Source organism: Thermobia domestica, chromosome 6 (assembly GCF_964235325.1).
Source record: "Thermobia domestica chromosome 6, izTheDome1.hap1.1, whole genome shotgun sequence".
NCBI lineage: Eukaryota > Metazoa > Arthropoda > Insecta > Zygentoma > Lepismatidae > Thermobia > Thermobia domestica.
The window spans coordinates 221,488,964-221,513,872 of NC_137459.1; the positions used below are offsets into that span (position 1 = coordinate 221,488,964).

General features: G+C 37.5%; 1 protein-coding gene across 1 annotated transcript; it reads right to left on the reverse strand.

Annotated features, from left to right (window-relative positions):
- Positions 1-18,738: 18,738 nt before the first annotated feature.
- On the reverse strand, positions 18,739-21,094 carry LOC145687760 (protein-lysine N-methyltransferase SMYD4-like). Its single transcript, XM_081761205.1, has one exon. The coding sequence runs from the start codon at positions 19,757-19,759 to the stop codon at positions 18,857-18,859; it is 903 nt and encodes a 300-aa protein (XP_081617331.1). The 5' UTR covers positions 19,760-21,094; the 3' UTR covers positions 18,739-18,856.
- Positions 21,095-24,909: the final 3,815 nt, after the last annotated feature.

Sequence of the window (24,909 nt, forward strand, 5' to 3'; positions counted from 1 at the left end):
CATTATGAAATGCTATGAGAAGCTTCAGTTCTTAGCTTCGCAGGAGGGGCAGGGGGTTCAAAAAGCTATCCAAAGCTATGACAAGCTTCCGTTCTTAGCTTCGCAGAAGGGGCGGGGGCGAAGGGGTCCAAAACAGCTACCCAATACAAGATTAGAAGAAGAAGAAGAGGAAAAGGAATGTTTCATCTTGTTTCTACAGCCGGTAGGCGTCCAAGGATATGAGCATAGCAATATACTAGTTCAGGAAATTTTCCCACGCTCATCCCAAGTGAAGTTTACCTCCTTTCATCGGTTCAATGCGGCTCGGCTCAGCTAGGGTGAGGTCAGCCATCGGCTCGAGCCTGCTCGGTTGGGGTGAGCCATCAGCTTGGTTCGGCTCAGCTTAGATAAGCCATTGGCTCGGGTCGACTAGTTTGGAGTGAAACATCGGCCCGAGCCGGCACGGTCGGATGAGCTATTGGCTGAGTTCAGATTTCAATTCGGCTCTGTGGTGACTGAGCCGAGAGCCAAGGTGCTCTAGTCGATGGCAACAATACTACTTGGGAGCTGAAAAATAGCGATTTGAAAGCACTAGGAAACACACCTGATCTCCACTCGCAAAATACTCATGAGAGATTCTTCGGGGTAAGATGATGGCCAATGTTTCATGAAACTGAGGGTATTCTTGTGAGATAGACTCTAGCAAACGGTGATACTGTTCTGAGCTATTAAAAGGTTTAAGTGAAAAATGTAGGATCGTCCTGAAAACCTATCCAAAATTGTTAGGATACACCAAGATAACATGTAACCAGCGTCCATGCGTGTAACCAGCGCCGTGATTTAGACTTTTTCTGGTGGAATCATTAATACGCTTATTAGGGTCCATACAAAAGTTGTTTTTCTAATTCTTGGGCCCCCACTTACGCTTTCTATTACTCCTTTTAGACCCCGGAGCCTGTGTGCCCTCCCGTACTGCAAGGTCTGCGGGACCATTACTTACGCTTCTGAAACCGTTTCATACATGACAAATTAATTGTGGGAAGAATTGTGACAAATCTCAAAGGCATATTAATACTTATTATTACTAGGACGCCTAATACTATACATTTTTTTTACTGAAATGGGCTCTTGACTCATTTTTGTTTTATTTATTTTTTGTGTGCTGCTTTTTTTATGTAATGTAGTGAACCTGTTTGATGCTTGATTTATAATGTCATGTTCATATCGTTTTCGGAATAAGAGAAAGTCTTAAAATTGTCCCCCATTGAACGGCGGGAGCTTCTCTGGGAGGGCAGTTGCCAAATTCCCCAACAAGATACAGCCCTGTGTGAAACAGCAAACAGGGAGGAAATAAAATGTGTAACCAAATTTAGTACCCTCAAACATTTTTCTATTCACTACTTAATAAAAATAATACAATATTCATAGTAATAATGAATATATATTTGATTTTGAGTTTAGGGCCTCTTTCAGCAGAGAGGCTATGTGAGAAGTAAATCTACAGTTTAACGTAAGCTGCGAACCACATGAACTCCCACCGGGAATAGAACCTGGGTCTCCCACACCAAAGACGCGTATAATAATAATAATTGATTTTGTGTTTAGCGCCCCTTTCAGCAGCGAGGCATTCAGGAAACAGCCTGAAAAAATTACTTTATCAGTGGTCGTCAACCACCAGCTGACAGATGACCTTTTGACAGGAGCTAGCTCATGGGCTCCACCGAGCGTGAATTATTATGTTCCCGATTGACTCCATGATCGAACACACGTGCCACATCATGCCGAATCTCCCGGGAGCCATGACCCTTGGCCTCCCGTGGCTCGTTAATTACGTGTGACCAAAATTTATCTACCTTACTGTAGTCTAATAAATCATCCATTCTTAATTTTGATATGGTAGATAGTTCCTAAAGGCTAAACTGGTCACTTTCACGACTTTTCATATATGTCTCAATCTGAAGTACGTAGTTGAACCTTTACAATTATATCTTCCTCTTCTACAGTTTGTTAGAATTGTACTCTTAGAGTCTACGTGATAAACCTGTTTCATACGCATTTTATTTTATTATAGCACTTTTAACGTACATTCCTTATTTTCGATTCCGTTTATTTTCTTCAATTGCAACGTAGAACCACCAAACTTTAGTATTGGATCAAGGTAACTAAAATGTTGAAACGACAACTCGTAGGTCCATAAATCACTAGAGGCCTGGTGGTTAGGTTCGACGAGTTTTCGTAGTAGCTTGTTGCCAGAAGTGGGAATTTAGATTTAAATTCACCTTTCGATAAGATTACTATTTATCATAACAAATAACGTAGATAAATTCAACATTTACAAATATAATAGGAGTATACATGAATTAATATTGAAAGGTAGCATTTGATTTCTTCATGCCACCTATATCTTCGTTTGACAGCGTACAATGTGGATCATACTTTGGATAATTTAACACGTTGAAGTTTAGAATGTCTTGAAGGTTGTTGCAAAACAATGTTATTCTACCGGACAATAAATACATAAGCATAAGCTATCCTATGGACAATATGGATGCTATGCTAACGCAACACAAAAATAATAAAGAAGCCATTAAACCAAACAGAAACACAAAACAAAGTGATTAAACAAAATAAATGTTTTAAGTACGGTCAGGTCGTTATTCTCCATAGCACCTGGTACAAACCCTTTTATACACTATTATCCTCTTGCTTCCCATGTCTATAAATCCACTACAACCAAATTTTGGCACTAAGGAATTTTACGTGTTAGTGCGATGAGTTAACATGGTCAAATACACTGAGCAATCAGTTCTATTATTTAACGTTAATTTCACTAGATAGCACAACAATTAAAAGCTGCTTCCAAGCAAAAAAAACTGACATCTATAGCGAGTTAATGGATTTCAAGGTCTCAATTTGTCAACTGTCCAATGTAATAGATTTTAATGACCTTTCCTTTTCTTTCTTTGTTTTTTGAACATCACCTTACACCAAATATAATATGCATCCATATATGACAAAAGGGATAGTCGCAAACAAAAAGTTTTCTCTTTCTAAACAGCTAAACGTTTTCCACGGGGTATTCCATAATCGTAACATCAAACAAAAGTACAAGTAGACAAGTAAACGTCCATATGTAGGGCGAGATTAGAACCTACAACACTCACACAAACGATCCACTCACCACACGATGAGATATAGTTGCCGCCTAGAAAAAGAAAATAGCCCTAGCTCTAATAATTTATTAATCTCTTCTCGAACATCAGGTAAATATTTATGTGGGATAGCGTACTGTTTTCGAACCTTTGGTTTGTCAGTCTTGACTTCCATTTCATAAACAAAATCCTTACAAAGTCCAGGATAGTTGGTAAAAATATCCCTATATTCAGATAACAGAAAACGTAATTATTTCTTTTGTTGTGGTGTAAGGTTGTGGGTTCGATTCACAGCATCTCGAATTTGTTCGTCCGTAGCATGTTGCCTGACGAATGTGGACGCAGAGATCGAAAATTTTTTATCGGCAATACCACCTTCTTCGTCATCTGAAATTTCCTCTAATTCGTGCTGGTCAGGTAAAAGGTCGACAAGAGTTTTTAAGTTGTTGTACTCTATAGAAATAGTACCCTGAGATAAATCTATTTTACTACTGAGAGTTGTGAGAGCATCTAATCCTAGGTCTTGGTTTAGTGATTCGGTAATTTAGACTTTCAAATAAATGGAAATGTTATCAATTTGTACTGTGATTAACGTATATTTTCTTACTTTTCTTTTAACAGACCCACTAAAATCGACTAGGAAAATGTCATCGGCTGGAGTTAACTTTGGTGCCGTCACGTCAGTACTTATACATTTCCAAAGAGCCAAAGATAAAAGAGAAAGATCCGAACCTGTATGGCATAAGCATTCTACATCTGTATTACAAACTTTTACTTTAATTTTTGAAATAATCTGAGTTGGCTTAGAATTAACATAGTGGTCTATACTATTGGTGTCCGATTCACAATCACTTCTGGCTAAATTTTGGGTCTTTACAGTTACATATGTGCGTATGTGTTACATAAAAATATTTATTTGGGCCTTCTGTAAAAGGATTAACGTTGGCTGATACTCGACCCCTAGTACAGCCTTTTAGCGGTTTCCCTGAGAATCAGAGTCTTGTTCGTTACGATGATTTGACCTTTTATAATCATGTTCGTTATTCCTATTCTGGTTGTCATTATTGCGAGCACAGAATGGTTTATTACCTCTACCTTGCATATTTCGGTTGTCATTTCTTCGATCCTTGGAATTACCATTACGTGGATTTGGTCGTTTATTGTAATTATGGGGGTTACGATTCCGATTTTGCTCGTGGTTAGTGTCTGATTACGAGAACGTGGTGGTCGATCGTTGTTGTCACGATCATTTGCATTTCTCCTGTTCCAATTTTCGTTTCTTTGAGCCTTGGTATGATTAACTTTCTGATTCTAATACCTGTTCTGATTATTATTACCATAACCGAAAGATCTCTGATAGTTTTGAGAAGTATGATTCTTCCTATTGTTCGAATTGTTACCCTGCGGATGTTTTTCCTCTCTAGTTTGTTGAAAATAAAATGTTTCTAATTTCTGAATAGACCCTAAAAATTCCCTAATATTAGTACAAGAATGTAAATAAAGTTCCGTACGAAATCTCTGAGGTAACATGTGTATAATGTCTGTTAATATCAAATTCTCTGGTAATTGCGGTGTCAGTTCTCTAAGTTTATTAAACTGATCTAAAGCAAAAGCATGTACTGAATCATGAGTCTTAGGATTGAATCGAGTTGCTTTACAAGCTGACAGCCTGTGCTGTATTGTCGCGTCTCCGGCGAAAGATTCAACTAACGCTTTTTTAACCTTTTCTAAAGTTTTAAATTCCTCATTACGTGTGTAGTACCAGCTTAAGGCTACACCCTCCAATACATGAGGTATGGCTTGTACTAATGCTTTTTCTGACAATTTAGCAACTTCTGCGGCTAATGCTAACTTGCGCAGATATGTATGTACTGATTCAGTAGCGGGATCACCTTTAAACTTAGGTAAATACGCAATAATTTTCGGTGTAAGGTGGTCTTTCAATTTAGCTGTTCCTACGTTTCTATGTCTAGTTTCACGATTATTACGTCTAAAATTTCTATTGGTAATGAGCTTAGCATGAGTTTCATCGCTACTGCTAACTTCACTATGCTCAGTATAAGCTGAGTCACTGTTAGATTGGTATCTAGTTCTAACGTGAACGTCATATCAGTATTAGGTTCCGATTCCCGTGATTTGTTTTCGATTCTTTCGACCTTTTGATATACTAACGCCAAATCGTGCCTAATTTCTCCTATTTCACGCTGTGCTACTTTAATTTCGGCATTGTTCTCGAAAGCCTGTTCATTTTTAACTTTGACGTGATAATCTAACTGTCTAATCTCTTGGTAACACATCTGAAGTGACCCTTCGTTCTTTCGAACCTGTTCTTTTAAATCTACGACTTCGTCGTGTATTTCGTCTAAGTGACTCTCAGTTTTACTGTGCGCTACGAGACAGCGTTCTTTATTAGCGTTACAGATGGTGTGATTAGCCTCTACCTGTCCTTGTGTTAATTCTAATCTTTCGGATATACCCCTTAAATGATTTGTGTTTTTGATTACCTTCATTCCCATTGAATGTACGTCGCGGACTATAAGTTCTATGTTATCTCTGTTTTGTTGCATAGCTATTGTATTGTGTTCGATTCTCCTCTGAACTCTTTCAATATTTTGATCTACTTTATTCTCTAACGCTTGTATTCTATCAGCTATTTTGGTAGTTCCCTCATCGCATTTAATTTCAACTGCTTCTATTTGTACCTGTAACTTAGACAGGTTTTCCCTGTTCTCATTCTGTGCCTGTTCCTGCCTATCTAATATCTCTCTTACTTCTGCAAAATTTTCCTTGTTTTCTTTCTGTGCCTGTTCTTGCCTATCTAGTTTTTCTCTTACTTCTGCAAAGTGTTCTTTGTTTTCTATCTGTGCCTGTTCCTGTTCATCTAATTTTTTTTCTTGCCTATCTAATTTTTCTTCAGTTTTCTGAAAATGTTCTCTGTTTTCAGCTTGCATTTGTTCAAGTATCTTAAGTATGTCAATTTGTTCGTGAGCTATGATGATAATAGAATTACTAATCGCAAATAATAAATGTAAAAAAAAAAAAATCAAATAAAATACATATATTACGGAACACTATATGCGAAAGAAAATACTAAGTTATAGTATTATTATTTATATTGGGACAACCTGTAAGAAGAAAATATGATTAATAAAATTTCCTATTCCAATATTATTAGTACTTATTCATATGTAACTACTGTCTCCATGCACAAATCACAGACGGTCTTGGCTCGTGTCGCTAGTTCGGGCGTCATTAAAATTGCTACCTACCGCTTTCCTTGGGTGCTGGCTCTCGAAGAACTCCCTAAGGAAACAGCTGATAACAATTCTGGTCCAGGCTCATACTCTGTTGGGGCACTGATTGATAATGTTGAGACATGACGAGTGATTTGGCATGAGCCACGTTGGTGCTTTTGAGACTCAAGTTGTATTATACAGGTTGCGGCACGTAAAACCGGCCCGTCGTAATATTCTGGTATATTGTGTTTTTGACAACATTTATATAATCTACCTTCCTACCAAGAGATGGCGTGTCGAGGTCGGGTCGACTTACGCGACCTGCAGCAGTCACGTGGAGCCGCAGCCAGTGAAACTTGTCGAAACCAGTTGAGAAAATGGCCTCGTTGTGTTAAGCCGGGTGAGTGTCAGTGTGTGATAATGCCGTATTCGATACCCGAGCGTGTTGCCATTGTTGAAGGGCTCATTCTCACTGGATTTTTTGTGAAAACAAAGAATTTGTTTCGGGAGAAATTTCCAGGATGTTCTGTGCCACCAAAAAGCGCCATTCAGGAATTGATTGAAAAATGTCGGCGTACAGGATCGGTTCAAAATGCTCCCAGGATCAGACGACCATCTGTCGGGACACCTGAATTAAAGATGCAGGTGGAGGAGATAATGACAAGAAGTCCTCGAAAGTCAACCAGGAGATTGAGTCAACAGGTTCATGCGAGTAAGAGAAGTGTAGACGTGTTTTAAGGAGACTGAAGTTAAAACCGTACCGGATAAGTGTTGTGCAAAAACTGAAAGAGCCTGACCTGCAGAAGAGGGTGCATTTCTGTTCATGGCTGTTGAGCAATGTTGCCAGTGGTTTCTTGGATCCACTAATGCTCATCATGAGTGACGAGGCGTGGTTCCACCTGTGTGGGTACGTAAATTCCCAAAACAACCATTATTGGTAGACAGAAAATCCACACGCAATCCACCAGGTACCCTTGCATGATGAGAAGATTGGTCTTTGATGTGTCATTTCCGCCACACGCGTTATTGGGCCCATATTCTTTGAGACGACAGTGAACAGTGACGTGTATATGGGAATCCTGGAGGAGTTTTATACACACTTGACCGAAGAGGAGCGTCAGTTATGTTACTTTCAGCAGGACGGTGCAACATGCCACACATCAGCTGCATCATTGTCCCTTGTGCATGAGATGTTTACACCAGAGAGGACAATCAGCAAAGGCTTGCGGCCTCCTTAGTCACCAGACTTCTCCACGTGTGACTTTTACTTATGGGGACTGTTAAAGGGAAGAGTATACGAAACAAATCCACACACAATTGAAGAACTCAAGATCAGGATCCAAGATGTCACCAATAGCATTACAACACAAGAACTGACAAGGGTATATATGAATCTCCTCAATCGTGCTCACATGTGTGTTGAAGTGGGCGGAGGACACTTTCAGCACCTGCTGTGAAGGTGAGTAGTCATATTCAATACATTACATTTCATTTACGTGTTGTAGTTAATCATATTCAATACATTACATTTCATTTTATGTGTTCACTTTACCGGCCGGTTCTACGTGCCGCACCCTGTACTTACTTTTGCGTATGTACACGCATACATACACGCAACTGGCAAGCCGTCTGCTCGCAGGAATTCGCACACACATGAATGCAGACGATATTTACTTAGGTAAATTCCTATTTATTGAGTATGAATATGTGTGGGTACGGAACGGAATAATATATATATATATAACACACAAAATTCTCATTTTATAGAGCTAAATGCTCAAACAGAAGGAATTGCACTGAGGCAATCGGATAAACGAAATGAATAATAAATTCTTAACACTGCATGGTAAATGTAGATATGCGCACAATATTAACGAACACTAGAAACATAGCCCTTGTTTAAAGACCGCTTACACTAGAAATTGACTCTTCGCACTGAGATATGACCTTCACTTCGTGATAATGGCAAGGGGAAAGGGGAAATTTGGAAAAACGCTGGTCAACTAGGTATCTTGACTCCAAAAGGACGCTACATATCCCGAAGATATCTGTTTGTCCTTTTTCTTCACATCCTATATATCAATATCACACCACAAGTTCTCTCATACTATCACTTCATACGTCGTCTTGCACTGTCTCTGTCTACGACGAACTTTTTGCTAACCCTCCACTTACTACCAACTCTTATTGCTAACTCACTGCTTCTACTCACGCTCGGGAACAACCCGTCCGCTTACTTAGGGTTGACAATGCATTATGTAAAATAATAAAGAAATGGTAAGGTTTTCTGCATTCATACACTATGCCAATGGGTTGATGTTATAATAAAGAACACTGGCAACATTTGAAGCTTGGAAATAATAGTTGAAAAAGGTGGGGCAGTCTTAACTAATAAATTCTTCCCATGGTTATAGATTTTTATGCACTACTATTATAAGTAAAATGGTTCAGTGGAAAGAAGCGAACGATGGTAATTGTGTTTATGAGTCATTCCACCTACGACTCCTGCAGGATATGAACGCTTGTTCTCACGGCAGGAAGGATGACGTGATATGAGTGCGTGAGAACACGACAAACAATATCATTCCCAGAGAATATCAACTTCGTATCCAAAAATATTCCCAATCTTAATAAATGTTATTATATAAAAGTATATGCGGAACAGTCATGGTGACGAAGATTATAAGTTGGAAACTATTTTAGGGAAAGAAAAAAAAGTAGGTTTGCTGCGACGAAACATTCTGGCCAGACGATAAGTGTTGCATTGAAAAACAAGTTCTTTGTTCTATCGTGAGAAACGATAACGACTGAAAAACACCTGCATACAACAGAAAGAATTGAAGTTCTCACTAGAAGAGAAGTAGCTTTTCAATTCTATAAGTAAAATAATATTTTCGTTGCATGAATGAAAGTTAAAAAGAAATACACTGGTCGTCCAAAAACATAGTTTCGTGGCCTGGCAGACGGACACACGATAGTTACCCACGACCCCAATTTCGAGGATAAAATTGAGGCAAACGGAGCCATTTCTAAATTCGACGGTCAATACAGAAAACGCGTTTTGCAGCTTCAATACTAGAGTACTGTCCTCCTGTCATTCAGTTGAACAAGCCAAGTTGTTTGAAAGCTTAGGTTACCTGCTATGATAGATGTTGTGCTTTATCTTTTTTCCCGTCCGGCTTCCGATAACAATCAAATAGACTTCATTTTAGGAATTTCCTGGCCAGTCCCCTCTCAGGCACGTGATCTGGCTTCCTCCAGAGTTGAGAAAAAGGGGCGCTGCTAATGTATCCCGGAATTACTTGTTTCTTCTTATACGTCTTTTGTTATCGGCGAAAATTCTGCGAAACATGGTTTGACAAATAAAAAAACAGAGAGAGATATTTCTCTTACGGTAAAGAAACGAAAATATAGACATGACAAAATTGAATCCAGATGCAAGCCTTCCACAGTTGGAGAGTTTATTATTTTTATTTTAAATTAAAACTTCAGTAAACGAAAGATTTTGATAATTTATGTAAGAAATATATAGAAACAATAGAAATATGTAATATTAGTCAAATATGTACAAATATGTAATATGAGACTTCAGTTGAAGCACCCTACAGGTGTGAATCACAAACATTTAAGGATTTGATGAACCTACATATGAAGGAAAATATATGTAATTACATACAGATCCGGACACTAGCTATAAAAGTCAATACAAATCAATATAAATTATAACGTTTTTTAAATGTTTTTATTATTAATTAACACTCACACACACTAACATTTGTCTACGTTTATAGTAATAAACGTAGGCAAATGTTAGTGTGTGTGAGTGTTTAGCTTACAGCATCCCGGGCACGGTTGACGGTGATGGAGTAGTTTTTGGTGATGATTGCGCATTAAGAGACAATTGTAAAACTATTTCAGTAATGAGCTGGCGGTTTTAGGTTAGAAACCTAACTGCAATCGCGTTGGTGTTCGATGTATTGATCATACATCACTCACGAGGAAGGTACATAACCCGTGAGAGTTGAATTTTGATAAAAATTTGTGACAAGATTCAGTTTGATTTGCTAAGTAACACAGTAATAGTCACTCGATGCGCAAATGCTTCCTTGAGCTGCTATACCGACGCCATCTTGAAATCCAGTAGGTAATGACCAAGAATACCCCTTTGGCACAAAAATGAAAAAGCTTCTGATAGATCTGACTTCAGTATTGTAAACCAAGGTAGACCATCTATATGTAGGAGTACTTTTAGTGCATGATCGCCATTTTGAAAGGGGCCATATTGAATCGCGGTCAAATATGATAAATAGCAAGGGTGTCATGTGGGGTACCAAATAGCACTGGAATTTACTTCTGAATCCATTTCCGCAATCAAAGTTTACATATCTGTTTTCACTTTAGAGTTAAGAGCTCTCTTACCCACAGGAACATATAAAAACTGTGTGAGTTAGACTTGTGTTATGAAACACGGTCATGCGAGCACTTGCAGGGTTTTAGCTAATGCAGTAGTAATGCAGTACAATAGCCACTATACCAATCAGATCTTGAGACTAGAGAGAGAAATCGTTAATTAAATTCAAATGCCTGTAGTGAAAAATGGAATAGCAGGACTGTAACAATTTATACCTATTTCAAAGTGTGCTATATATATATGAGTCTATGTGTGTTGCGATTATGCATAGCATTTAAATGTTGTAATGTAAGTTAGGTGCAACGGCACATATGTCTTTACAAGAATATGTCTTGAAGTTATTAGAAAATTAATAGAAAAAATATTAGAAAAATAATATAAACTGATGCACATAAGCAAATATTAACCTAACAATCTTTTGCTCTTCAGTTGTAATGATGGAGATCGAAAACGAAGTAATTAGCACACAGTATCGTGGAGCAGTACAAACACTTAACAAATGCACTTTCGTCACAATCTTCATGACACAGACACAATTTTGTATTTGTCTCCAGAAGAGAGTTGGGTTTAGGTTTGGTGGGGCCCTAAGCTACGGAAGATAATGGGGCCCTTTATGTGTCCAGATGAACGTAGGACTCTATATACAGAAATGAAGAAACCAGTGATATTTTACGATGCAGGCCAGCAGAAGAGACCCGATTATTTGCATCATAGGGGTCTACACAAACGAAGCACTGTTGCTATATGTAGATGTTACTTTATTTATTGTTTATCTTATACTATGAAAATGTACATTCAATTTTTTCCTTAATTTTTTTGAGCCCCCAAGAGTATGGGGCCCCAAGCTATAGCTTCTTTAGCTTATACGTAAATCCGGCACTGGTCCAGAACATTTGTAAATGAACCAACTATTGCTCCTGCGACGTACGCACATTTCTGCCATGCATATGCAAGGATGTCCTTTAGGACTGGGGCACAAAATTGACGGAATGCATTTTCATTATGAAAATTCTGGCATATAACTTGTACATCGAACAAGTGAACACCTGCTACAATTAGTTATTTATCACAGCTTTGATATGAAAACTAGTCTTGCCGTTATTATAAGCAAGTGTTTGATCGTTGAAGGTGGAAAAAAGCAAAAAAGAACCCTGTTTTATGAATTGCAATTTGGTATTGAATCTTGTAATAATCTTTATTGCCATCTATTCATAGAAGGTGTGTATGCATTGTCTTATCACTAATAACAGAACAGACACAAGAAAAGTGAATTCTAAGTTTCCAGTGTATCTTCTTCTAAGAATGGGCTGTGAACTAATAATTTAAATCCCCTTAATTGTTCAAAGCGTCCGCATTAAATCGATTGTATTTAGACAAACTGGCAATAATTACATTAGAGTATTTTAACTTCGTAATATGCACGGTATATTATAGGTTGTCGAGTATTGGAAAATAACGCAATATTCAGCAACAATGATGGTTTTTGCCTAAGGATTCAAGATTGTAGAAGAAAACTTAACACACTATAACGGAACATGTAAAATAGATTTTTGCCTAAAATAGATTTTTGCCTAAAATAGATTTTTGGTTTGATTCAGTTCAACGTCCCACATTTATGCCTGCTATGCTAAAAGAGACATGGACCTACTGATTATAGTGGAATACGCGGACAGCGGTATATTGTACAAATATACGGTATCCTCCTGCTTACTATAGAAATCAGTATGGAGCACACGTTATTCGTATGCTACAGTACATAGGCAATGTTACCTCATGTTACCCCCCTAGATGTTACATCATGCCGTTGCAGGATGTCTAACATCTAATAGTTTTCCTTTTATCACATACATATGCTTATGTTACCTTCGTCGGCTATATGTTACATACGTTTATTTGTATGTGAGATCCTGACCGCCTACATTGTTTCATACAGAAAGTACGTATAAATGGAACACTTATACTGAAAGTATTATAAAACATGCGTTTTCAGTTATACGTCTGCTGTACGTTAAGTCGAAAAACTACAGGAATTACGCATGTAACCTATCTTTTTAAGTACGCCACCTACATTTGTTTCTCAGTGCACCCTTGCCATTTATCATATTTGACCGCGATTCAATATGGCGCCTTTGAAACTGGCGATCAGGCACTAGAAGTACTCCTACATATAGATGGCCTACCTTGGTTTACAATACTGAAGTCAGATCTATCAAAAGCTTTTTTCATTTTTGTGGCAAAAGGGTATTCTTGGTCATTATCTACTGGATTTCAAGATGGCGTCGGTGTAGCAGCTCAAGGAAGCATTTGCGCATCGAGTGACTATTACTATGTTATTTAGCAACTCAAACTGACTCTTGTCACAAATTTTCATCAAAATTCAACTCTCACTTTTTGTGGACCTTCCTCGTCAGTTAAAAGCTGGCTGGTATGCCTAGAAACATAGTAAGAATAATGTTGGAGGTCGTTATCTTAATCAAGTATCCAAGTAAAGCCGTGCAGTATTCCTAAAAGTCACCAACGATAACGTTCGAGTGTCGATGTGCTGAATACACGGAACTGAATTAAAAGGTGTCTGGCACGCAGTTAGTCTAGGCTGTAGTGTCCCTCAATGATGATGATATATTATACTGTGGACGTTAGTAATTATCATGATGCTTAGTTACTGTATTATGCTATACACCAAATAATTACTTATATAGTAATTAGAACTTCATTTACATTTATTACAGCCCTTGCTTTAAAACAACGGAACATATTCATGTTCTGCGTAATCAGTTTCTAGTCTCAAGTAAAGAAAGTAAAGCAAATGTAACAATCCACGCACAAGTTACTGATTTGGAGGAGTGTCCTGCAAACACGTCGTGCTAAATTCCTAAAGACTGAAAAGTTCCATTAAACAATCACCTCTCCAAGCAGTTATTAGCTGAGTTGTTAAAGCACTGCCTTTTGAAGTCGAAGGTTGTGAGTTCGAGTCTAGATAAAGTAGGATAAAATCTTTCCAGGTTTAATTCTTGATATGGAAATATTTCTCTGTTCTTTTCATCTAATAATCATGGATGGAGATATTTGGATCCTGAAATACGTGTACTAGAATATAAGAAAAGAAAGATAAATTAGGTGACTCGTTTGGCAATTTTTACCTATATTGTCACCTCTCTAGAACGTTTCTAAAAGTTCAGATTTCTAGATCTCCCTTTCGCTCTCGTGCGTGTGTTTTAGCTCAGGTGTTTCAATTCTTATAGTTCCGTAGTGAATCATAAATCTTATACATGTTGTATCTCTTTCTTTCTCTCCTGCCTACGACATGTCTGGAGATTAATGTCCTGAAAAATAGACTGCGGAGGCGATTTTAGAAGGTAAGACTATCTACGCTATCACTGGTACATATTATGGTCTTAACGTATACGACAATAAGTAAAAAAGTGAGAATACGATGACAGTGCACTGTGTTTTTAGTACCTACTTTTTATACCTACGTTAGTTCCCTTGTCAAAGTAAAACTTCTTCAAAATTAATCACAAATTCTTGTGCAACCCTCTCTTCCTTCCAGTACTTCACGGTCAAATACCCGTCAAATACCCGTCATGTAGAGGCACTTTTGGCAATGAATATACACGATTATAAATAGTATCTGTACTTACACAGGTCAAAATATTCACGTAGCACAGTACTGGAAGCCTTACATTTTTTTCACATGTTCAACATGTGGTAACATTTCCAAGAAATAAAGTATCCTATCGTATTTAAGTGTATTAAACGAACACGAACACGAATTTCTTTCTAAATAAAACATTTCAATTTCACTCAAATTTATATTAAATACACTAAATTCGCTACACTGCTTACTATAACTGAAAAGTAATTTTTGTTCTTGTTTGTAAAGTTTTTTTTATTAATCAACAATTGTCCACCTCATCGATATTCTCCAAAGATTGGGTATCAGTCTCCTTCCCCCACTATGGTTGTGTTTGCACACTGTCAAATAATACATCCCTAATTGCTTCTATGAGTTTTCGTTTACAAAACACTTTCGTTTCCAATATTAATCTATCATCATCAATGTTCAGATCAACGTTCTCAATAGCAAGAGACACACCTGGAAAACTGATGCTCATTCCATAAATAGTAGTATGTGCATCCACACATTTATGAATTCCAGCAAGTCCTCTACATGTAAGACACTGCGATTGTTCATGATTATGAACAGTATCTGTAAACAGGTCAAATATTCAAGTAGCACAACGCTGGAACCCTTAACAGTTTGTCTCAACGTGTTCAACACACGGTAAAATTTCCAATAAATAAATCCAATCACTTGAACTTTAGTATACACTGTTTTGAGAAGCATGAAGAGTTCCTTTATTTTCCAAAATTAATAATTTTTCACCCAATAATTTTCACACCACCAGTCGTTATTCCGCCCAAGAGATAAAAATGTAATTTTCACTTGACAGCTCAAATAGTGCCAAAACAAACGGGACCAATTTTGAGGTTTCTCCCACTCTGCCAAATTTAATTTCACACCAAACAGAAGTCCTTTACTAATAATAATAACTAGCTCAAATGTATCACTATCCAATCCAAAATAAATTAACTTGGGATTGGTTGAATTAAGTCCATGTTCAACATTTAACAAGTACTCTTTCCTACTATGCATAGTTAAGGCACAAACATTTATAGACACGTTATTGCAAGAGATGATCAACGCAGATTAATGTCACTATGCATACGGATGTCTGCGCACTCATGATGGGGGAGAAAGATGGGAATGAAGAAGGAGAAAAATCATGTTTCGTGTTGTTTGTACCGTGCGCACCGAGTACGTGGGTGCTGCGGGACTCCGGCACCCTCACAAATAATCTTATGAGTGAAGATTATTTGTATGGGTGCCGGACCCACAAGATTATTAGTTTGGATTCTGGTTTAAACCCGTTTCTCTTGCTTTTAAATCGGCCGTGTTACCGACTGAGTTGGAGCAGCCCCAACTTATCCTTATTGTACCGGTATATTTTACTTTATCACTGTACAGCCCTTTGCGACAGTGTCTATAAAAGATTTTAACTAAAATTTAAACAATCAAATATCGAGACTTCCCTGATATCATATAGGCTAACACGCCGCGCCATTGATATGCATTCACATAAATTTTGGAAAGTCGGCGCCGTTGGTTTGTACGTGTCCATTACAGTTACGAAGACACCAATTCAGTCAATTCAAGATCGTGCATGTTACGTCCAGATAAATTAAGTTTCATTCCTTTATATATTAAACACACATTTCTTCTTTGCAAATACGATAATAAAGCACCATTTCCTAATTCTAATTTTTCAGTAAAGCGTCCTGGTAAAATCACTGTCTCTCCTTCTCGAAATGACACAAATGACTACCTTCAATATACCGTTGTAAGTAACTTGCAGTCAACAATACGATATCATACACCGATCTGTAAATCACTAATCTTTGTACAGGTTAGCATTAATGTCAAATCAATCATAGCTAATAAATTTATTGATAACACCAGTTTAATTCGACGCTTGTTCCTTCAGAACAGTAGGTAACGGAATGATCTACAAACACACTTACGTGCTCTACGTACGATCGTTGGCGTCACTCTCTCATTCGCTACTTTAATCACGTGACCGTACTACGTCACATTACTAACAAGCCACAAAACAACATAATTTCTGAAAAATACTGACTCTGCAGAGTCTAAAAGTAATTTTCTGACGGACACTCTCATTACGATATCATAACGTAACCTTCTCCCCTCCCTTTCCCCCAGAAACAAGTTATTTTAGGACTGCTGACTCAGCGTAATATTACCCTGTGGGAAAAATCCAAGGGTAACTTTCTCACTGACGTATATACATCTACTAAATCCTATTCCCTCTTTGACACTCTAACAATAAAGATGGCCATTGAAATGTAATACAACTTTTGTTGCTATGTTTTGAGGAAATTCTGGGTCAGTTTGAGAACACTGGTGCCAAGTACTAATAACAGTAGCGGCAATAACATACCAGGGTGGCTCAGTGGTGGAGCCCTTATTTCTGGTGCATGGAGTTTTTGATTCTATCCCCGGCAAGTAAGTTTATAGTGGACAACATAATATTCTTGGGTTTTCTCGGGGTACTGCCGCTTCCTTTGAGTTTATCATTCCACCAATTATTTCATTATCATTCACTTGCTTCAATCATGGTCTTCCGTAGCCTAACGGGTATAATCGTGGAACGTTAAATACAGAGATTATTTCCTAGGCATGTAAACCTACGTACCATCTTTCTTTACCATTGATCACGTGGTTAGTGAAAATATTTGTCAAAGCCGATAGTCAAATGCAGTATCGGATTTAAAGGGGCTGCTTTGGAGCTGAAGCATCCTCCAAAAATATCAGAGCAAGAGGAATTTGAGATCATTCATACTAAAAATGCTGAACATTTTGCTAAAGTGATAAATAAGTTTTCATCAGAATTATTTAAATTGGCGATCGAGGCTTCCTCTTGTGTTTGACTCTAGATATTAACTGCTGGTCTTTTCAATTACGAGTGCCGATGACCTTAACAGCCAAATCGCGAACTAAGTTGTAAACACACATCCACAGAGTAGCAGTGGAGAAATTTGTTTTGTGAGCAAGCTCAAGACCTTATGTGTAACGCGTTTTATTTAACGCCATGATGCCCTTATTCTCTTCCTTGATATGTAGAATGCAGTTGTGGCATTTTTAGAGTTTGTTGATGAAGAAGTCCCATCAACAAAATCTACTGCTCTTCTTTTTACTGTTTTAAGGTTTGACTTCATCATTGCTCTCCATATCGTGGGTACAATTCTTGGACTGACTGTTACTTTGAATCGTCAACTTCAAAATCCTACCATGGAGTTTCATCAATGATATACCATGGCTGACAGTGTAATACAGTTTCTAAATCAGTACAGTGTTAGCAGTGATCATTGCAGTAAGATCTCTAATAAAGCCAAAGATGTTGCTATACCCTATGATGTCGATGTCACATTTCCTAAGAGTGTGAAACGTCAAACTCAGCCATCAAATGTAGGAGCAAATACCCCAGAGAAATATTTGAAGATAAATTTGTGTATTCCTTTTTTTCGATCACCTCATAAGAGAACTGACCTCAAGATTTGCTTTAACAAATTCAAAACTGATGCCTTTGTTTAAAGCATTGTAAAACCTTCAAAATTTTCCGTGAGGATCTATAAAATGTGAAATTGAACTAAAAATAGAAATGACTGTGTGGTGGGAACATTGGAATGGGAAATCAAATGTACCTAAGAGCGCCACATTCTCAAGATCCATCTTGTGATTTTTTTTCCCAAACATAGAACAATTGCTGCATTTTCTGTCTGTTCTATGAGTAACAACACGTTCTGTAGAAAGAAGTTTTCTACTGTGAAATTGGTAAAATCCTATCTGAGATTAAAAATGGATCAAGAAAGACTTACTGGGTTAGCCCTAATGAATATTGACAAAGATATCTCAATTGATGTGTCTGAAGTAGTGGATCTATTCGCTTAGAAATTTCCAGAATATTGTAATTTCTGAATGATTGAAGCACAGATATATAGATTTTGTATTTTTTAGTTTTGTTCTGTCTTGAAGTTTGTATTATGTATTCTTTGTTAAATGTATTTCATGTATGCCCCGCATTTTTTTTAAAGTCCTTGCTCACTAAGAATACAAAAATATTACAATGAGATAATTGAACAATATAACAATATTAATAAAATAAATCTTTTAAATAGATGGTGTAGAATATCAGGTAACGTCGCTTCTCTGGCCCCATGAACTAACCTTAACTATATGCAAGTATATTATACATTACTATCAAATTTGTGCAGCAAATAAATGAGTTCCAGTGTTTTTCTAAATTATTTTGTTCCAGCCCCACACAAACAATTTCTGGATCCGCCACTGGTGAAATGAAACAGGTTGTTACTACTTGCAAGTTGTATTTTGCTAATAAACTTGTAGCTTTTATACAAAGATTATGTTTGGTTCAATACATTGATTGTATGCAACAAATTATTACATATTTTAACTAGTTCGAGTGCAGAAACCAGTCTCATTGTACCGTTTCTGTGTCTCGATTACCTGTCATTATCCAACATTGTTTTACTGCTTCCTGACAAGCTATAAATTCCTTATTTGGAAGTAAAACAAACTTATCTAATTCTTGAATGTACATCAGAAACGCTGGAAGACTTTCTTCTACATTTCCGCTGAGAAACTTCTTTAAACCTTCAGAGTATTTAACAGACAAATTTTGAATTTGGGTTCCAACTGCACTAAAGTTTAACTTTTTCTTACAATTAGAACATTTTCTACTATTTTGGTCAATGTTTCTTGTACAGTTTGTACATTTATATTCATAACTTTTATTTTTAATATTTTCGTATAGCGGCCAATCTTCTAAACAAGCAACGCATTTGTAATCAAAGAAGTACTGGTGCTTCAAATATTTTTGTCTCTCGTGTTTATTGCAACTAATAAAATTATACCCGTAATTGTCAAACAACTGATCTCCTTTGTGTATAGTTCTAATTGTACGTACTACACATATCTTACCAACTGAATGACGTACGATATTTGGGTAACAACTATGATTCGTGAGACTAATTGTCGAGTACACTGCCCCACCTATGTGGACACCTTTTGCATTATGAAGATCCTTTCCAACCCACATATTGACTTCATACGCATTACAAGAACAACTCTGTAAATGATGAAGCAAAGCAGTTCCAATAATAGATTCCAGTGTATTCCATTGTACATTTTGTGTAAAGAAATTAGTTGTACGTAAGCACTGAAAAAGAAAGGCTGCAGTTACTGCACGTTTCAGCAGATCGCCAGTAGGCCGTGACTCAGAGTTGGTGATTTGGTTGTACACAGAGATATAACTCATAGAATCGACAATTTCATCACAATTGTACTGATGCCTTAGTAAGACGAAGATAATGATCGCCATCTCTGTATAATAGCTTTGTCTCTCTGTCAAACACCTTGTACCTTGTCTCCCTGTCTCTCTGTCAAACACAGTATCTCTCTTTCTCTACATAAACACTTGTATATTGCAGTAGGAATCAGGAACACAAATAATTTTCATTTTGGACGTGTGGTTTAAAGTTGGTATTCAAATGAGAAATCTGTTCCCATTGACACCTCATTTTAGCCTGGTCGTATATAAATGATAGACCTTGTGAATAAATGTGACTGAGGTTTGAAATGTGACGCAACGAGTTGATTTTATTTTTTCGAGTACTTCAAAACAGAACTTTATATTTAAGGAAATGTTTCCATATATTGAAGAAAAAACTTCCCGCACCGGAGTGGTCGAGCGCCTTGAGCACTGAACCACGATTACTACGCATTAATTCATTCGTTTTAGTCTTTTTACGTAAATATTATACGCTCAGTATTTGATTTAAAATAAAGGACTTTTGTATTTTGTTCTTTAAAACATCTGCAATCTTGATAATTCAGTGAATACAATGATATAATGCCGTGTGAGTCCTCAATTACATATTCTTGTTTTTTGCTATTAACAAGCTACTATAAACAAACTACTGTTTTGAGCGACAAGAAAGGGCTCTTTGTTTAGGGGAGCCAGAGTAAGTAATGGTTTAGGTGAATTACTAGCGTGGAGTTTTCCTAATTTTATGGTTCGGGTTCGATTCGCTCCCTCTTTCTTTAGACTTTTTCCTATGTTTCATTTACAAGGCTGGGCTCCAGTAGGATGCTGCTAAACGAAGATAATCTCCAGTGGAGAAATTCAGTGATGATGTAATCCTGAAAATAAAGGAAGAAAAATTAATGAAAAAAAACGAGAGTTAATTGTGTTAATGGTTCTATATTTGATATTATCCATTAATATCGTACATTTTTAAATTGTTAATTGACACTATATTCTCCCCTTTTCTCCTTGTGTCTCAATGTGTAAATTTTCACAAATACTATACAAATCAGGAACTTTCAATTATATTTGCAACATAAGGGGAAGGGGGCTTACTATGGATAAGTTCTCCAACTCGTTTGAGTGTTATCGTATTTTGCATTTTTAATATTTGCAAATAAATTACTGTATACCCATATTTAGATTTGTCAATAGTCATTTAACGAATAATGAAATCGGATAAGTTCTTTCGAAGTAGTATTACGTATTAATTAGTGGCGCCGGAACCAAGGAGCTCAGGCCCTGTGAGACCCCCAAAATTTCATTGGAGGCTGGGCTCTTCCCCACGAATGATCGTTCCATATTTTAATTGATTTGCAGGTAGGACTATTGTTAATAGTTTCAAAACTCAGCGCAAGGCTTTGTGTTTACTTAAAAAAATGACCTACTACATATACCACATAATCTATATGTTTATTACGCATATGTGTATAGCCATTTGAAGTAAGTTAATTTGTTATCCCTCATTTGGGTAAATTATAAGATTATTTAAGTCCCTTGACTGTTTTCTTCTCATCGGCGCCTCTGGTGTCCGTATTTTTTTTTGTGGTTTTGTGATGTTTACTCTGAGTACAAGTAACTCAAGTGGTAGAGCGTTGGCTTCGCATTCGAAAGCTCGTGGGTTCGATTCCCACTGCCGACCATCCTGACTGGGGTTTTCCAGGTTGTCCTCGTTCCATCCAAGCAAATGCCGGGATGGTACCTATTAAACAGGCCCTGGCCGATCCCTTCGTAAATCCTTTCCATTGTTATTGTTATTGTTGTTAGATATGCAGTGTAAAAATTGCGTCTGAGCTGTATCTGGTGATTTTTGAATAAATAAATGAATAAATAAAATATAACGTATCCAAAGACTCCCTGTTGTCATTGCGGCAGCTAGCGTTTCTCCTCACTCCTGCACAAAAACACTCATTGCGATTTGTTCTTTTGACAGGTGGGGCATACTTCATTTTGCTGTTCTAGCTACTCTATCAGGCGTAATTAATCTTGGACTAGGCGTTAGTTGGGTTGCCTATCTGGCAGACTTTATTCAACGAGAATTTCTGTGGCCCACTGTACATGTCCATTAGCAATAGCAAGCATTTATTAGGAACACGGACTCTAGGTGAACTAATAGAGAAATGGGAAGGAAAGTTTATTTACTGAAGTTTATGCGTTTTCTGGCATGTAGGCCTAAATGACTATAACATAATGAGCCATATTTGTAGTACAAATAAGTACATTAGCATTCTTACTCTTGTAAATGATGTGTTTGCAATGTTTAGTATCACATACATGTATTTCTTTCACTGAACCTTAGAATTTATCTTTATAAACACCTTTTATTTTATATCTCAAATTACATTTACTCCAATCAGATAGTCTAAAGGTGATAGGAAAAAATGACTGCGTTTCCATTTTCAGGTCGTTTGATTTAGTAAGCATTGTGTTGTTTTTTCTATATATCTTTTTTTTTTTAAATTTGAAATGTGAAGACATGTGTTATAAGTCCTACGAAGTTTATTACTTAAACTACATGTAAAATTAAATTAGTAAATAAATATATAAATAAATTAAATCCGTGGCTGCGATTACTTATTTTTCGATAGTTTTAAATTAAAGTGCAGTAGATTTCGCACTCCATTTCTTGCTTCTTCAATAACCTTACTAACCAACAAAAATGATCGAAATAGGGCGCTAACGTAACCTATTTGCGAGAGGATACTGAACTGCACAATCGCATCGAAAGATTTACGTTTGTTCGTTTCACAGAATAAGAGAAGGTGTGACTCAGGTGCTTTTTCGTTCTGTGAAGAGAGTTAGTTGGGGTTTACGATTATTATATCATTGAAATATAGTTGAGGTAAGTATTTGTGATCAATATATAAAGAATGTATCTGCAATATGAAGTTACTGATTTTTGAAATAATAGCATAAAGAGCAGTAGAAAATGTCAATAGATCAGGTAAAATATTATCGTACATCATCAAGTGTTACTAAACCAATGAAAATAAATTCATTTTCCCATTCATTCATTCATTTTCAGGTATGCCTTTAATAACGAGCGACTTTTCATAAAAAATTATACAGAGTTGTAATGTTTTATTCTCAGGGTGTTCCAGAGCAACCCAGACACTACCTTTCTTCCGAGAACGGCACATGCTCTCAAGTTGAAATAAAAAATTACATCACAAATGTTGCTCCAATGATCCGTAAAAATTATTTACAAAATCCCGAAAGCCTTCTTCGTGGTATAATGGGAGGGGGGGGCATCCTCTCTTCTTGCGACTTTCAAATCGAAACGATATGTTTCGAATGCACATTCAAAAAGGTGAGGAAAAAATAAGATTGCCTTACGAAACATTTGTCCGTACCACCTACCGTTTTCCGTGTACCAGTTGTTTTTTTTTCAAAAAAAAATGTAGGTCGCGAAATAGAGTATACGGAGTTTACTAATTAAGATCAGAGTTTGGGAAGTGCAAGACACACTTTCCAATGATATGCCACATGGTGATTCAGCGTCTTAGAAAAGAAGAAGCTGCGTGACCCAAAAAAAGGTCGAAACTTGAAAACTCGAAAATTTGAAATGGAATGTGTATGTAATACCTCCTCGCAAAGGTCTCTGCTATGTTAAAAGAGTTCGAACACGATTTTGGAGTCCACTAACAACTTTCAACATAACGACCATAACAATCGTCATGAAGAAATAAAACGTACAGGTGAAGTTGCCCACTTGACCGAAAAAATGGCGGGCACATAATAGTACCACAAAGAAGCAAGTTCCATTTGACTGCCCGTAAGCTTTCACACTGCCCGGTTCAACGCAAGTTATGTCGCACAGGTGGAGGTGTGACTAGCTCTTCTGCCAGTTCTATGTGCTTCAACTGATAATGTGAATACGCCACTCCAATCTTGGTCTCATTCAGCGTGGCCTGTTGCAAGACATTTCGTTGTCGAAGGGATTGTGTGAAAAGTCCGGATTTGTTAACGTACATTCCTCGTGGTCACGCGCATTTCTGCCAAATAGTTCGCATTGGCAAATCGTAGCATGTAACTGAATTGCCTTTCACAAACGAAATAGCATTTGATATGCTCATGGTGTTGGGTGAGTGCCAACGAAATACTTCCGCTGCTGCTCGTGTGCATGCTGCTAGGTATCCCGATCAGTATCGTCGTTCAAGACGTTTTTCGCAACCTTGCCGAACGTGTACGCAAAAGTGGACATTTTAGTCCTCTAGCAGTCATAGGAATGAACACATTGCTCGGCATGTTCGAGATAATAGGTCTGCTGATGTACTTGTAGCCTTCCATGCTAATCCTCACGCGAGTATCTGGGAAGTTGCTCGCAATTCTGGTGTCACCGCAACTACGGTGTCAAGGATTTTGAAGGCTACCACATTTCATCCATAGCATATGTCCTTGAATCAAGATCTACATGGCACTGATTTTTAAACTTGGCTCGACTTTTGCATGTCGTCTCAAGCTCAAGGGTTCTAGGTCAAAACAGCACAAACAATAGCAGCGATATGCGAAAACCGTGTGTGTAAATACAGCGTGGACAAAAACAGCGCATTGACAAAAACCGCTCAAGGACAAAAACAGCGCATGCAAATACCGCGTAGACAATAACAGCGCATGAACCAAAACTGCGCAAGGACTAAAGCAGCTCATGGAAATACCGCGTGGACAAAAACAAGGCATAGACAGAAACATCGCAAGGATAAAAACAGCGCATGCAACTACCGCGTGGACAAAAAGAGGGCATGAATAAAATCCTCGCAAGGTCAAAAACAGGGCATGCAAATACCGCGTTGACGAAAACAATGCATTGACAAAAACCGCGTAAGGAAAAAAACAACGCACGCAAATATCGTGTGATCGAAAACAGCCCACGGACAAAAATCATAGATGAACATTTTGAACTACGCACGCTCGAGCTCACTTCTTTCAACTGAGGTCGCGCTCGCTCGGGCTCGCGATTTCTTACCTCAATTGGGCTAGCGCTTTCGATCCCTTCCCTCAACTATTCTCACAATCACTCGCACTTGCGGTCACTTGGGCTTGAACTCATCTCTCTCGACTGGGCTAGTAGTCATTCGAGCTTGCACCCACACGAACGGGTCTAAGATATGAATTAGGTTGAGAATCACTGCCACATACTGTTTGAAAGTTTTATAGGCATCTTT

Bases quoted from the DNA above. Each gene is read 5' to 3' on its own strand.
- LOC145687760 (XM_081761205.1), bottom strand. From the start codon at position 19,759: ATGGCGATCATTATCTTCGTCTTACTAAGGCATCAGTACAATTGTGAT.